At 43.5% G+C, this 15,967-nt stretch overlaps 1 protein-coding gene across 2 annotated transcripts; it reads left to right on the forward strand.

The window, feature by feature from the left end:
- The first annotated feature begins 1,615 nt into the window (after positions 1–1,615).
- Positions 1,616–15,753, forward strand: arhgef15a (Rho guanine nucleotide exchange factor (GEF) 15). 2 transcript variants are annotated; one of them, XM_066658536.1, is made up of 16 exons: positions 1,616–1,676; positions 2,100–2,491; positions 4,518–5,231; positions 6,215–6,257; positions 6,401–6,462; positions 6,548–6,792; positions 6,932–7,092; positions 7,304–7,456; positions 7,913–8,042; positions 12,579–12,653; positions 12,736–12,828; positions 12,971–13,125; positions 13,812–13,976; positions 14,158–14,240; positions 15,363–15,467; positions 15,586–15,753. In XM_066658536.1, the coding sequence occupies exons 2-16, from the start codon at positions 2,152–2,154 to the stop codon at positions 15,744–15,746; spliced, it is 2,685 nt and encodes an 894-aa protein (XP_066514633.1). In that variant the 5' UTR covers positions 1,616–1,676; positions 2,100–2,151; the 3' UTR covers positions 15,747–15,753. The 2 variants fall into 2 exon arrangements, with proteins under 2 accessions (XP_066514633.1, XP_066514623.1); XM_066658526.1 differs by lacking the exon at positions 1,616–1,676 and adding an exon at positions 1,715–1,967.
- Positions 15,754–15,967: the final 214 nt, after the last annotated feature.

The following is a 15,967-nucleotide window of genomic DNA, read 5'->3' on the forward strand; positions in this document are numbered from 1 at the left end:
GTTGATAAATCCGTGTAAATGAAGTGTAAATGAAATGTAAATGTAATTGAAATATAACACAGGTGTCTACAGGGGGCTGATCTGCTCGGGGCAAGTGGAGTGACTCCACTGTAAATCTGTTATTTAATGATATTAAAGTCTGATGTTTAAAGTGTGTTAGGTTTAAAGATAAAGAGCTGAAACTTGGCACAAAGCTGTGGAACTGACTCTGTGTGGTTTATTTGTGTGTATTTTGTTAAAGTGTGTGTCCGGGGGGCGGGGGAGGGCAGGAGAAATGTGTTATTGATTAGTAACTGAGCGGTCAGTAATGAGCAGGTGGTGAATGGAGAAAAGCAGAGGACACTGTGTCTGTTTCTGTTTCATTGGGCTCTGAAACTCTGAACTGAAAGCCTTTCTCTGTTTGGCTTTGATGGAAATTTCTGACCTTCTGAGTTCCTCATTTTACACCTTCTGACTGGCCCCTGTTTCACAACAGCAGCTTCAGTCAACTCCCCCCTCACGAGCCTCTAATGGAATCTACTCGGCTACTTGGAATCTACTCGGCTCGGCTCTACCACTTCTCCATTGGCCACATCTGGTCCTGCTCCTGCTCCTGGCTTTGGAAGCGGGTTCTGTTTCAGTCCCTGTTCTGTTACGGTTCCAGCCGAGCCCAGTAGGTACTGAGTGTGAGGTGTGAACCCTGCAGAGCTCTGATTGGCCAGAGACCTAAATGTGTGACATGGAAAACTGCTCTGTGAGAACTGGGGGCGGAGCCATGTTCAGTCCAAACAACAACAACAACAACAACAACGAGTAAACGCCTGACTCTACCGCTGCGGTGTTGTGGTTTTCAGAGCCAGCGGTTACCGTTAGAGATGGGATTTGGAGACGACACCAGAAACATTTCACAGAGAGCTGTGGGAGTGGAAAAGCAAGAAGCAAAAAGAAGTTGAGCCGATCCCATGCAGTGAAAAAGCACCATAACACTGTCCACTCCGGTCACTCTGTAGTTCTACACTTACACACTGTAGTCCATCTGTGGCTCTGCATACTTTGTTAGCCCTCTTTCAACATCATGTGTTCATCACTGTCCATTCATACCCCCTCTCCCCCTGTTCCTCAACGCTCAGGACCCCCACAGAGCAGGTGTGATGTGGTGGTGGATCATTCTCAGCGCTGCAGTGACACTGACGTGGTGGTGGTGTGTTAGTGTGTGTTGTGCTGGTGTAGAGTGGATCAGACACAGCAGTGCTGCTGGAGTTTTTAAACCCCTCGGTGTCACTGCTCGATTGAGAATAGTCCACCAACCAAAAACTTTGTGGAGTGTCTGTGTGAAACTGTCCACAGCTGAGAGTGAGTGACTGTGTGTGTGTGTGTGTGTGTGTGTGTGTGTGTGTGTGTGATGTAATTTAAATCTGCAGCAGATTTTAAAGCAGTCTGAGCCCTTGTTAAAGCAAAAGGGACTGATAATAAAAAAAATAAACCAAGAGAAACCAAACCCCCCACACCTAGACGCATCTTCCCTAAACATTTCCCTCTGAAACGTGTCCAGTTCCTCCCGCACCACGTGAGGCATCACCACAGCAACGAGTGAAAGCAGAAGTGACCAGAGCTCAGCTTTATTCAGACTTGGTCAGAGTTATTAATCCAGACGGACTCAGCTGAGCTCTCTCTCTCCATCAGAACCCGGCCCTGAGGTAACGTACGCCTTTCTTTTCCCCTCAACATCACGTGGTGGTGTGTTAGTGTGTGTTGTGCTGGTGTGAGTGGATCAGACACAGGAGTGCTGTGTCTTAAAAACTCCAGCAGCACTGCTGTGTCTGATCCACTCGCACCAGCACAACACACACTAACACACCACCACCACGTCAGTGTCACTGCAGCGCTGAGAATGATTCACCACCACGTCACACCTGCTCTCTGGGGGTCCTGAGCGCTGAGGGACAGGCGGTAACAAAGTATGCAGAGCAACAGATGGACTACAGTGTGTAAGTGTAGAACAACAGTGTGAGCAGAGTGAAGAAAGGGGGTGGTTTTAATGTTATGGCTGGTTGTGTATGAGATGATGTATAAAGGAGTGTGTTTTCTGTGTAAAAGACTGTGTCTCTGTCCTTGTCCAGAACCTGAAAAGGACTTTAGACGTTAAACTGAACCTGAAACTAGACTTTAGACATGGCCCTGAAACCCAATGTCCATCAGAAACCCAGACTCCCCCCGAAACCCCAGCTACAAGACTCGTGGAGGCCGAGCACGTCCCGGACGACTGTGGACCGGGTCATCAGCAGAATCGAACCTGGGACAGTCAAACAGAAAGCCCTCAGACTCAACTCCACTCACGGCCCTAGGAAAACACCCCAGGACAACACAGCGTCCATCCAGCGTTCAACAGGGACGGTCCAAGAACAGATCCAGGACCTCACCTCCACCCGAGAGAGGACAGGGGACATACAGCAGGACGGAGGGATAGAGACAAACAAGGACCAGAGGACAGCGGAGGAGAATGGACGATCAGGTAGATGATTATAACTGATTGTCTATAGAGGGTCTGCACTCATCTCACACTGCAGAGGGGGACCACACATTTACGTTCAAGATCTCTGTGTCTTTTAAGGTGGAACGGTGTGTGTGAGTAAGAAGCGATTGTATCTTGTTGGTGTCTGAAGTGTAAATTGTCTGTAAGTGTTTAATCACTGTTTGAATTCCCACAGAAACTCATGTGTAACTGGAGGTGTTTCGTTTTGTAGCACTTTCACTCTGTGTTTACTTTCATGCAGTTAGCGCTCTCCTGAATTTAGAGTCAGTTCCACCTTAAGTAATGTAACTGTAACAGCAGAAATAAGTCAGTGTTACCCCCCCCTGTGGAGCAGGAATAGAGCAACATCCTCATCTCGATTGGTGCTTTTCACCGTTTGGAGTCTCTCCGTTGTCTAAAAACCTCCAGATGGCGTTTCTCTGCCGTGAGCAGAGAGAGAGAAAGCCTAGCACTGGACCCAGACACTTTGTTTTTTTACCCATTTACAGACACTGGGGCTTCATAAACACATTAGAGAGGTTTCCAGCGCAAACCGAAGGCAGAGCAGCACATGGAAATGTCCCATTTAATTGTTCTTTAGTCGTTACTTTTGACCCCTTAGTCCTACCCCTCTGTTTTGCCTATTGGGGCGTTGTGGGACCATATTTTCTTATTGAGAAAGAGGGTAGGGCTGAGGGGGAGGGCTATACAGCACTTGAAAGAGAGATTTTTCAGAGACATGCTCCAAATGGAAGGTTCTGACGCATTGTGAATAAGCAGCGAGGCGCTGCGCAGCGCCCAAAGAAACCCACAGGTGTCAGTATTTTCTCTTTAAATTCTATGATCCCCGGTGTATTATCTGAGTTTAATGTAGTTTCAGTGGATTATGGCCTTTACTTCAGAACGAGCAGAAAACAGTATGAGGAGCAGCTGAGGTCTCTGGAGTTAGCTGTAAATTTACAGTTCCACTTTAAACAGAGAAGGAATTACATTCTGATGCCTGACGCTAACACAGCATTCAATGTGGAACTGGAAGTGTGAACAGAACTCTCCAGAATGAGAATCTGAGCTGAGCTCCATATCACAGAAGAGTGAGGAGGGGGGGGGTAATTTCTGTGGAACTCTTCTGAAGGAGAATGAGGCTCTAAATGTAACTAATGTCCCGCAGCTGTTAAATTCTTCTGCTGTGACTTGCTTGAAGGATTATTTGCACCGTGAAATGAGTCCTCAGATCCATCAATAAGGTTTTTGAATGGCATTCTATTCAGCACCACACAATGTTCTGTTATTTCCACAATGTAAAGCTTGTAATAGCAGAGGAACCTTTTTTGGTGTTAATTAGAACATTTTATATTCAACACAAAAGCATTTACAGTATATTTCCCATCGTTCTGAGGAGACATTTCACACTGCTGCATAAATCGTATCGGTAAACGTTCTTTGAGTGTTCATGGTTCTAGAGAGAACCACCGTCATTACTGAAGGACCCTTGGAGAACTTTTATTGTAAAGATAAATAGTGAAACCGGAACAGAGACAGGGCTGAGCTGATTAAATAAACGGCAGTGAGAGTGGACAGTGATCGTCCACACTGTCCCTCGGTGAGGACACAGTGGCGGTAAAACACTGAAAGACTGAGCTCCAGTGAAATGTGGAGAGCTGCAGAGAAGACGGGGACAGTTCTGTCTCTGAGAGACGTGTCCTCATGCAGCAGAGTTAATGTGTGTAGTGTCCGCACTGAGGAGACGTCACCGTCTCTTTTGCTTCGGTTTTCATTAGTGTTCCTTCATCTGTTAAAAGATGCTCTGATTTCTCCCTGAATGGATTTGTAACATGTTTGTTGCATTCGCACTGAACGCTGAGTCTTTCTGCCACCACAGTAGCTCCCCCCAGAGGTGACATGACACGCTGACCCTCCATAACTATAACAGAGTTTTTAGTGATAATACAATAATGATATATTTGTAAATAATATAAATGTAAAAATAGAAACTGCGGAGATTAAACCTGACTGCCTCTGTTCTCAGAGCCTGATGGGAGTGAGATGGAAGAGAGTGGGGGTATGGACAGATTGGAGGAGGTGAGGCCAGCTTCTCCCTCCTGCCCCCTGCAGGAGAAACACTGCCACTGCGTCTGTCACCTGCAGCGGCCCGGCATGAAGCTGATGTGGGTTCCCGTTCAGCTGGAAAACAAAATGGACAATAGGAATGAAAGGAGTTACATGAGTAAAGGGTCATTAAAGAGGGATGACGGAACATCGTTTAGAGAAGAAAAGACGACCCCTGCAGAGCCCACCCCCTCCCAGCTCAAACACACCGGCTCTTTAAAATCTCCCACAATGCCTCAGTGCATTAACTGCCAGAGTTTTATTATCCACCACAATCCTCAGAAGCTCCAAGAGCCAGAGGATTTATACGAGAGCGTGGATGTCTTACTGCAGAGCTCAGTTCCAGCAGCAGTGTCCCCATCAGACCTGGAGGAGCAGCCCTGTGCTGAGGAGCCTCTGTATCTAGAACTGCAGCCATCTGATGAGACCACACCCCCTCCTCCGATTCCGCCCCCCAGACCTGTGCCTCCGCCACGCCTACAACCTACAGTCCGCCATCGTCAGAAAGACAGGCGCTCTACCCAAACTGTTTTGGCCTGTATGCTGTCTCCCCGAGGAGGATGTCCACCAATCAGATGTCCCAGCACCTGTGAGAGGCCAAATGGAGCTCCACCCACTGGGAAGCCCAAGCTAGGTAAATAAAAAAGTCTTATGTTCATTTTTTAATTTTTGGATATGATACAATGCAATAGAAATAAGATAAAACAGAAGAGGTCCGTGTACAAAACCCTGAGGTATGCCTAAAAATAGAATTCGATTTATAAGTTAATCAGAAGGTTACTGGAGCCCTGCCCACATGAAACCAAAGCTAGGCAAATGAGACAAGGCTTAAGGATCAAATAGGCAGCACAGTCGTGCAGCAGATAGTTTCACAATCACACTGCTCCAGGGACTGGTGCCCCTTCCAGGGTGTGTTCCTGCCTTGCAGTCAGTGATTCCGGGTAGGCTCCAGACCCACCGCCCCCCTGAACTGGATAAGGGTTACAGACAATGAATGGACAAATTAATTAATTAATTAAGGATCAAATATGACACTGCCCGATCTAATAAGATGCAACAAGACAGAGTTACAATACGATAAACAAAAAGAATCCTAGAACAGATCTCTGTGATACATCTAAAGTAGATAATTTTATACAGTAATTAGAATGTAAGAGGAACTTAAAGTTTGGTAAACTATAGATATACAGCAGTTATAAAGAAGTTAAAAGTTGTGGGTTTGTATAAATCACACATTACTCCGGGAGTTATGATTTAAGAAATGAGGACAACAAAATAAGTCCTAGAATAGAACCCTGAAGTACGCCTAAAATTAGAGCTCTGTCCACAATTAGGCCAAATTAAGGTGAATTGTAATATCATGGAATATAATATACAAGGTTTATATATAAGGCTTTACAGTATAATAAATTATAGTTTGATAGTTATGTGATAAAACAGAGGAAAATGAAAGACGTCAGAGTACAGAGCCCTGGGGTACACCGGAACACAGTGAAATGTTTCTGAGATGTTTGTAGAGAGTCACAGAGCTATGAATTCACAAGATGTTCAGATAAAGTTAATGAACACAGTGAGGGCGATTATTAACTGTGTCCTATCCATCTGTCTGTCTCTCAGAGAAGAAGAAAAGTGACGGGAAAGAGAGACAAAACCAAAAGGGGTAAGACTTTCATTTTCATTCACAGCGTCTCTACAGCTGACAGTGATACTCTCTCACTCCCACATCTCTCTCTCTCTCTCTCTCTCTCTCTCTCTCTCTCTCTCTCTCTCTCTCTCTCTCTCTCTCTCTCTCTCTCTCTGCAGTGTTAAACCAAGTCAGAGCCCGAGGAAGATCTCAAGTGACTGGATGCCGGACAGTGATTATGGTAAATTTAAAAAAGAATTCAAGGTTTTATATAAAATCATGTGTTGTGTATTTGACTGTGTGTGTGTGTGTGTGTGTGTGTTTAGAGCCACTGTATCAGGTGTATCAGAGTAAAGTAAGAGAGGCTGAAGTCCAGCTGCAGAGTGAGAGTCCCTCCACTGAGAGACTGGGCGAGAGACTGGGGGAGACTCTAGGGCTCCAGGGGCCCAGGGCCTCGGGCGATCAAAAAGGAGAAAAGCTCAGAGATGTCAAACTTTGGCAGGAACTTCCAGTGGTGAAGGAGAGCGGGATTCTACACACACTCTCTTACTCAGAGAAACAGAGACAGGAGGTGAATACACACACACACACACACAGAGAGAGAGAGAGAGAGAGAGAGAGAGAGAGAGAGAGAGGATGTATATTAAAGTGACCGAGAGCTTTGAAGCCTTCAGATGTGTTAGTGTGTGATCTTTGACCTCTGACCCTAGTGCATGTTCGAGGTGTTGACGTCCGAAGCGTCATACCTGCGCTCCCTCCGCGTGCTCACGGATCACTTCCTGGGGTCACGAGAGCTGAACGATACACTGGTCATCCTCGACAGGAAGTCACTCTTCTCCAACATCCTGCAGGTGTATGAGGTCAGCGAGAGGTGAGAGGACACACACACACTCACATATATACAAACAAGTAGAGATAGAGACAGAGAGAGAGTGTGAGTGTGTGAGAGAGAGACAGACAGAAAGAGAGAGAGAGTGCTATGTTTACCTCTCTCACCCCTGGTTAGGGATGGCTGGGCGAAGACTTGTGGCTCTTCACACAGCTCCCCGGCTGAATGTATGTGTGTGCTTTTCCCGTCCCAGGTTTATACATGACCTTCTGGACCGAGTGGACGTGAGTGTGGTCATTTCTGACGTGTGTGACATCATCCATCATCACGCTGAGAAACACTTCTCTGTTTACACCGACTACGTCAGGAACCAGGTTTATCAGGAACAGACCTACAGCAGACTGATGTATGATACACACACTCTCTCTCTCTCACACACACTGCTCTCTCTTTCTCACACACACACCTTGTTCTGTTTTTCTGTTCCCTCGGAAAATGTACTGTTCCTAGTTTCCCCTGCTGTGTTTGTGCTTGCTGTGCTCACAGGTGTGCGTGTGAGAGAGAGAAAGGGAGAATGTGTGTGTGTGTGTGTGACAGAGAGAGAGAGAGAGAGAGAGAGAGAGAGAGAGAGAGAGAGAGAGAGAGAAAGGTAGAATATGTGTGTGTGAGAGAGTGAGTGACTGGATTACTGTGTGTAATCTCCTTGTGTGCAGTAATAGATGGATGAACAACTGTGTACTCTGTAAATTAAGAGTCATGTTTAGAGCTCCAGATTCCTTTTCAGCAATCAAGCGGTGCACTGTCTCCTTCAAACACACATCTGTCTCTCTCTCACTGTGTGTTTGTGTGTGTGTGTGTTCAGGCAGAGTAACCGAGCATTCTGTACAGTGATGCGGAGGTTGGAGGAGTCTTCTCTCTGTCAGCGTCTCCCCTTTACCTCCTTCATGCTCCTGCCCTTCCAGCGCATCACACGCCTCAAAATCCTCATCCAGGTAACACACACGTGCAAACAAAAACAAACACACACACACACGCACATGCACACACAAACACAGACACACACACACACCAAAGTCTGTTTGTCTGTACAGTGTTCTGAAGTGTGTTTGTCTGTAGAGTGTTCTGATGTTTGTTTGTCCGTAGAGTATTCTGAAGTGTGTTTGTCTGTAGAGTGTTCTGAAGTGTGTTTGTCTGTAGAGTGTTCTTTAGTGTGTGTGTGTGTGTGTGTGTAGAGTATTCTGAAGTGTGTGTGTGTGTAGAGCAATACGAAGTGTGTTTGTCTGTGGAGTATTCTGAAGTGTTTGTGTGTGTGTGTGTAGAGTATTCTGAAGTATGTTTGTCTGTAGAGTATTCTGAAGTGTGTGTGTAAAGTATCCCGAAGTGTGTTTGTCTGTAGAGTATTCTGAAGTGTGTTTGTCTGTACAGTATTCTGAAGTATGTTTGTCTGTAGAGTGTTCTGAAATGTGTTTGTCTGTAGAGTGTTCTGAAGTGTGTTTGTCTGTAGAGTATTCTGGAGTTTGTTTGTCTGTAGAGTGTTCTGACGTGTGTTTATCTGTACAGTATTCTGAAGTATGTTTGTCTGTACAGTATTCTGAAGTATTTTTGTCTGTAGAGTGTTCTGAAGTTTGTGTGTAGAGTATTCTGGAGTTTGTTTGTGTGTAGAGTGTTCTGACGTTTATCTGTACAGTATTCTGAAGTATGTTTGTCTGTACAGTATTCTCAAGTATGTTTGTCTGTAGAGTGTTCTGAAGTGTGTTTTTCTGTAGAGTGTTCTGACGTGTGTTTATCTGTGGAATGTTCTGAAGTGTGTGTGTAGAGTATTCTGAAGTGTGATTTTCTGTAGATTATTCTTAAGTGTGTTTGTCTGTAGAGTGTTCTGAAGTGTGTTTGTCTGTACAGTGTTCTGACGTGTGTTTATCTGTACAGTATTCTGAAGTGTGTTTGTCTGTAGAGTGTTCTGAAGTGTGTGTAGATTATTCTGAAGTGTGTTTGTCTGTAGAGTGTTCTGAAGTGTGTGTAGATTATTCTGAAGTGTGTTTGTCTGTAGAGTGTTCTGAAGTGTGTTTGTCTGTAGAGTGTTCTGAAGTGTGTGTGTAGAATATTCTGACGTGTGTTTGTCTGTATAGTGTTCTGAAGTGTGTGTGTAGAGTATTCTGAAATGTGTTTGTCTGTAGAGTGTTCTGAAGTGTGTTTGTCTGTAGAGTGTTCTGAAGTGTGTGTGTAGAATATTCTGACGTGTGTTTGTCTGTATAGTGTTCTGAAGTGTGTGTGTAGAGTATTCTGAAATGTGTTTGTCTGTAGAGTGTTCTGAAGTGTGTGTGTAGAGTGTTCTGAAGTGTGTTTGTCTGTACAGTGTTCTGAAGTGTGTTTGTCTGTACAGTGTTCTGATGTGTGTTTATCTGTACAGTATTCTGAAATGTGTTTGTCTGTAGAGTTTTCTGAAGTGTGTTTGTCTGTAGAGTGTTCTGAAGTGTGTTTGTCTGTAGAGTGTTCTGAAGTTTGTGTCTAGAGTATTCTGAACTGTGTTTGTCTGTAGAGTGTTCTGAAGTGTGTGTGTAGAGTATTCTGAAGTGTGTTTGTCTGTAGTGTTCTGACATGTGTTTATCTGTACAGTTTTCTGAAGTGTGTTTGTCTGTAGAGTGTTCTAAAGTGCTTGTTTGTAGAGTGTTTGTGTTCTGAAGTTTGTGTCTAGAGTATTCTGAACTGTGTTTGTCTGTAGAGTGTTCTGAAGTGTGTGTGTAGAGTGTTCTGAAGTGTGTTTTTCTATAAAGTATTCTGAAGCGTGTTTGTCTGTAGATTATTCTGAAGTGTGTTTGTCTATAGATTATTCTGAAGTATGTTTGTCTGTAGAGTATTCTGATGTTTGTCTGTAGAGTATTCTGAAGTGTGTTTGTCTGTGGAATGTTTTGAAGTGTGTTTGTCTGTAGAGTGTTCTGAAGTATATTTGTCTGTATTCTGAAATGTGTTTGTCTGTAGGGTATTCTGAAGTGTGTTTGTCTGTAGAGTGTTCTGAAGTGTATTTGTCTGTAGATTATTTTGAAGTGTGTTTGTCTGTATAGTTATCTGAAGTGTGTGTTTAGAGTATTCTGAAGTGTGTTTGTCTGTAGAGTGTTCTGAGTTGTGTTTGTCTGTAGTGTTCTCAAGTGTGTGTGTAGAGTATTCTGAAGTGTGTTTGTCTGTAGAGTATTCTGAAGTGTGTTTGTCTGTAGATTATTCTGAAGTGTGTTTTTCTGTACAGTGTTCTGACGTGTGTTTATCTGTACAGTAATCTGAAGTGTGTTTGTCTGTAGAGTGTTCTGAAGTGTGTTTGTCTGTAGAGTGTTCTGAAGTGTGTGTGTAGAGTATTCTGAAGTGTGTTTGTCTGTAGAGTGTTCTGAAGTGTGTGTGTAGAGTATTCTAAAGTGTGTTTGTCTGTACAGTGTTCTGACGTGTTTATCTGTACAGTTTTCTGAAGTGTGTTTGTCTGTAGAGTGTTCTGAAGTGTGTGTGTAGAGTGTTCTGAAGTGTGTTTTTCTATAAAGTATTCTGAAGCGTGTTTGTCTGTAGATTATTCTGAAGTGTGTTTGTCTATAGATTATTCTGAAGTATGTTTGTCTGTAGAGTATTCTGATGTTTGTCTGTAGAGTATTCTGAAGTGTGTTTGTCTGTGGAATGTTTTGAAGTGTGTTTGTCTGTAGAGTGTTCTGAAGTATGTTTGTCTGTATTCTGAAATGTGTTTGTCTGTAGGGTATTCTGAAGTGTGTTTGTCTGTAGAGTGTTCTGAAGTGTATTTGTCTGTAGATTATTTTGAAGTGTGTTTGTCTGTATAGTTATCTGAAGTGTGTGTGTAGAGTATTCTGAAGTGTGTTTGTCTGTAGAGTGTTCTGAGTTGTGTTTGTCTGTAGTGTTCTCAAGTGTGTGTGTAGAGTATTCTGAAGTGTGTTTGTCTGTAGATTATTCTGAAGTGTGTTTGTCTGTAGAGTATTCTGAAGTGTGTTTGTCTGTAGATTATTCTGAAGTGTGTTTTTCTGTACAGTGTTCTGACGTGTGTTTATCTGTACAGTAATCTGAAGTGTGTTTGTCTGTAGAGTGTTCTGAAGTGTGTTTGTCTGTAGAGTGTTCTGAAGTGTGTGTGTAGAGTATTCTGAAGTGTGTTTGTCTGTAGAGTGTTCTGAAGTGTGTGTGTAGAGTATTCTAAAGTGTGTTTGTCTGTACAGTGTTCTGACGTGTTTATCTGTACAGTTTTCTGAAGTGTGTTTGTCTGTAGAGTGTTCTAAAGTGCTTGTTTGTAGAGTGTTCGTGTTCTGAAGTTTGTGTCTAGAGTATTCTGAACTGTGTTTGTCTGTAGAGTGTTCTGAAGTGTGTGTGTAGAGTGTTCTGAAGTGTGTTTTTCTATAAAGTGTTGTGAAGTGTGTGTAGAGTATTCTGAAGCGTGTTTGTCTGTAGATTATTCTGAAGTGTGTTTGTCTATAGATTATTCTGAAGTATGTTTGTCTGTAGAGTATTCTGATGTTTGTCTGTAGAGTATTCTGAAGTGTGTTTGTCTGTGGAATGTTTTGAAGTGTGTTTGTCTGTAGAGTGTTCTGAAGTATGTTTGTCTGTATTCTGAAATGTGTTTGTCTGTAGGGTATTCTGAAGTGTGTTTGTCTGTAGAGTGTTCTGAAGTGTATTTGTCTGTAGATTATTTTGAAGTGTGTTTGTCTGTATAGTTATCTGAAGTGTGTGTGTAGAGTATTCTGAAGTGTGTTTGTCTGTAGAGTGTTCTGAAGTGTTTGTCTGTACAGTGTTCTGATGTGTGTTTATCTGTACAGTATTCTGAAGTGTGTTTGTCTGTAGAGTGTTCTGAAGTGTGTTTGTAGAGTATTCTGAAGTGTGTTTGTCTGTAGAGTGTTCTGAAGTGTGTTTGTCTGTAGAGTGTTCTGAAGTGTTTGTCTGTATTCTGAAATGTGTTTGTCTGTAGAGTATTCTGAAGTGTGTTTGTCTGTATAGTATTCTGAAGTGTGTTTGTCTGTAGGTTATTCTGAAGTGTGTTTGTCTGTAGGGTATTCTGAAGCGTGTTTGTCTGTAGAGTATTCTGAAGTGTTTTTGTCTGTAGAGTGTTCTGAAGTGTGTTTGTCTGTAGAGTGTTCTGAAGTGTGTTTGTTTGTAGAGTGTTCTGAAGTGTGTTTGTCTGTAGAGTGTTCTGAAGTGTGTTTGTCTGTAGAGTGTTCTGAAGTATGTTTGTCTGTATTCTGAAGTGTGTTTGTCTGTAGAGTATTCTGAAGTGTGTTTTTCTGTAGAGTGTTCTGAAGTGTGTTTGTCTGTAGGGTATTCTGAAGTGTTTTTGTCTGTAGAGTATTCTGAAATGTGTTTCTCTGTAGAGTATTCTGAAGTGTGTTTGTCTGTAGAATGTTCTGAAGTGTGTTTGTCTGTAGGGTATTCTGAAGTGTGTTTGTCTGTAGAATATTCTGAAGTGTGTTTGTCTGTAGGGTATTCTGAAGTGTGTTTGTCTGTAGGGTATTCTGAAGTGTGTTTGTCTGTAGAGTATTCTGAAGTGTGTTTATCTGTAGAGTATTCTGAAGTGGACGCCTGAAGACTCGGCAGAGGAGGTGTCTGCATCCCGGGCTCTGGCGACTGTCTCTGAGGTAAAGTCCTGCTTTGAAGCGTCTCCTCTGAAGTGTCTCCTCTCCCATTCTGCTTTGATCTCCGGACATTGTTTTATCTCAGATTATCCGAGAGGCAAACACCCAGGTGGGGCAGATGAAGCAGATGGAGGAGCTGATGCAAGTTGCCAACATCCTAGAGTTCAATAAAATGAAGGTGAGGAAAGTCCCATCACAGACACATCACCTCCAATCTCAGACACCAGGGGGCGCATGGGACACACACATGACCTTCAGCTCTTGACCTGGAGTCAACAGAGTAGTAACTCCTCCTTGTGTGTCCATCCCATAATACCAAGGCCATCCCGGTGGTGTGTAAGAACCGGACGCTGGAGAAACAGGGCGAGCTGCATGAGCTTAGTAAAGGAGGGTCACTCTTCGGCTTTCGCTTCCGCTTCACTCCTGTGTACATCTTCCTCTTCAATGACCTCCTCATCCTCACCACAAGGAAGAGGTGCAGTAACACTGTCCTGCTGTATAATATCATTCATAAGCAGTTAGAACACGCAGAATAGTCCCCGTGTCTGAAATGGCTCCCTATTCACAATATTATTCACTATATAGTGCACTATTATAGGGAACTGAAGCCAGGAGGATAGAGAATGATTTTGGACACTACCTCAATTGGGTTTTCACCAAACAACTCAGTGGATTATGGGTAATCTGATATCTGCTAGCATACATGGGTTGTACACTACTTTTTGTAGTGCATTGTGGGATTGAGTGCACTGAAAATTGTCCACTGTTTTTAGACAATAATACACAATTATGGACTCCAAAAATAGTGCACTATATAGTGATTAGGGCACACTTTTGGACACAGCATGTGTTTACACTCACCATTGGCCGAATAAAGATCTCGCATTCACCAACAGATAAAGCTCAGCTGTGTTATAAACTGTTGTTTACATAATTATATAATGATATCATCCTTTTAAAACATTAACAGGATTCCTACAGAGAACTGATATAAACATGTTTTACCATTTTACTGCCCAATAAAGGCATTATGAAGTGGAACAACTGCAGAAAGAACCATTATCTTTATGTAAAGATCCCTTGAGGAACCACTCTTTGAGGCTGATGACCCTAAGATTGTCTCTGTCCTGTCCTCTCTCTCACTCCTCCTGGTTCCTCCAGCTCGAATCCGGAGCGGTTTGTGGTTCTAGATCACGCTCATCGTTCCCTGGTGCAAGTGCGGCCGGGGGAGGCATCGGGAACACAGCTGGAGAACATGTTCTCTCTCACACTGCTGGAGAACCACCAGGGGAACACCTGCGAGAGGCTGCTCAAGGCAAACACAGAGTAGGAAACACACACACCCACACATACACCCACACATACCTCGGAAAGCCAGGTTCTAAAAGTGTCTCAAAAACAATTCACATTTTCTTTCACTGTCCTTCTTTCTCGTTTATCTGCCCGTCTCCCTCGTTGTCTCATGGTCTCCATGAACCTGTCTGCGTCTCACTGTCTCTGTCCCTAGGTCTGATCTCCACAGGTGGATGGCAGCATTCCCCTCTGTCTCTGTTCTTCCAGAGAAAGAGGAGAAAGTGTATGAGGACTGGGGTGAGCTGATTTTTATTTGAGCTTGTTTTCACAAAGGAGATTCTTATAAGAACAAGAGCAAAGAGAAACCAAACAATCCTAGTTTAGCCGGTCATTAGCCGTATAGCCATCATCACAGAGGTGTTTGTGGTGTTTCAGAAACAGGAAAAGCCCAACACACAGCCCCTTGTCACTGGGCGGTCTGGAGAAGCGTTGGTGCCTCATATCAGTGTCTGTGTCACACGTGGTGTTTATTCTGTGAGTGTGTCGTACAGAAAATATGGGGCAGGTAATAAACGCAGAAATGAAAAGAGGAGCCAAGTTTTTTTCTTAAAATAAAACCAGCATCAGGGCTTTTCTTCTTTTATTTAAAGATAAACACTAGACGATCTACCACCAAAGAACAAAGACCAAGAACACTGTTGATTTTCAGAATGAATTACTTATTTTTTTCAGTGAAACAGGTTAAAGCAGGTGACATCTGAGGCTGTGTGCAGCTCTATGGAGTTTTATAAACACACACACGCGGGAAATAAGCCAAATTCAGCAGTGCTCCTCTCTCTGTGAGAAATAACACTGTGTAAATGTTGCAGAGTAAAGGGGGCCTGCTGAGCTTGTAAACAGCGGAGTAACGTTACTAACACAGAGTCAAACACAGCCCCAGAAACACACACAAACGGAGCGTGTTCCTGCTTTATTTCCTATTATTTATGTGAAATGTTGTAAATGGCTCTGTCCGTTCAGCTTTCCTGAGTTACTGATCCTCCACACGCCCACATCACATTTCGCCGTGAAGAGCCTCCTCTTATTTTCTGGTTCATGAACCAGTTTATGAACTGAAACCATTCGGCTCCTCGTTGGTAGAAAAGTGCTAAGTGAAATATTTCACAGTTGAATGTGAATTAATGTTCCTGCTCACACCTTAGATTCAGTTTTAGGAGTCAGTCAGTCAGTGTGGGAAAATGCCTCTTCTAAGCCGGCCCTGAAAAAAATAACATTCTCATCCAATCCCCAAGCCCAACTAACATTTGGGTTCAGCTGGATCACCATAGAGAACTGACTTGTGTTCATATCACACACTAACAATTCACTGCTCAGGTGTGAGTCTACAGCATGTGTGTGTGTGTGTGTGTGTGGTTTCAGACTGTCCTCAGGTCCAGTGTGTCCAGATATATGTCGCTAAACAAGCGGACGAGCTCAGCTTAGAGCCCTGTGACATCATCAACATCATCCGCAAAACTAAAGAAGGTGAGACACGCACAAATAAACACCACCAATGTTTTTGGAATGACACAGACACAAGCCCTGTTCTCCATTTCGGCTGTAAATCAGTGTGATATTTCCTCCCTCTCTCTCTCTCTCTCAGGTTGGTGCGAGGGCGTACGACTCTCGGACCGAGCGAAGGGGTGGTTCCCACAGGAGTCAGTCCAAGAAGTGACCAATGAACACCAGAGGCGTAGGAACTTGAGGGAGCAGTACAGGATCGCCATGGCAACAAAAACACCCAATCACAGAGCGGAAATTTAACACAGCCAAACAAACACCTGCTGTTATAATTTAAAGACCCAAAGAACCCAAGCCCCATACTCCACCCCATAACCATATAAGGATGTCCAGCTACACCCACTCCTTATATGGACAGAGGGGTGTGGTTAATGCAGAGGCGTGTGTAAATATGGAAAAATAAATTAAAGGCTGAACTGATTTTTGATCAAGAGTTAATCACTGTTATTGATCGTCAGGAAGTG

Source organism: Hoplias malabaricus, chromosome 2, assembly GCF_029633855.1.
Source record: "Hoplias malabaricus isolate fHopMal1 chromosome 2, fHopMal1.hap1, whole genome shotgun sequence".
NCBI lineage: Eukaryota > Metazoa > Chordata > Actinopteri > Characiformes > Erythrinidae > Hoplias > Hoplias malabaricus.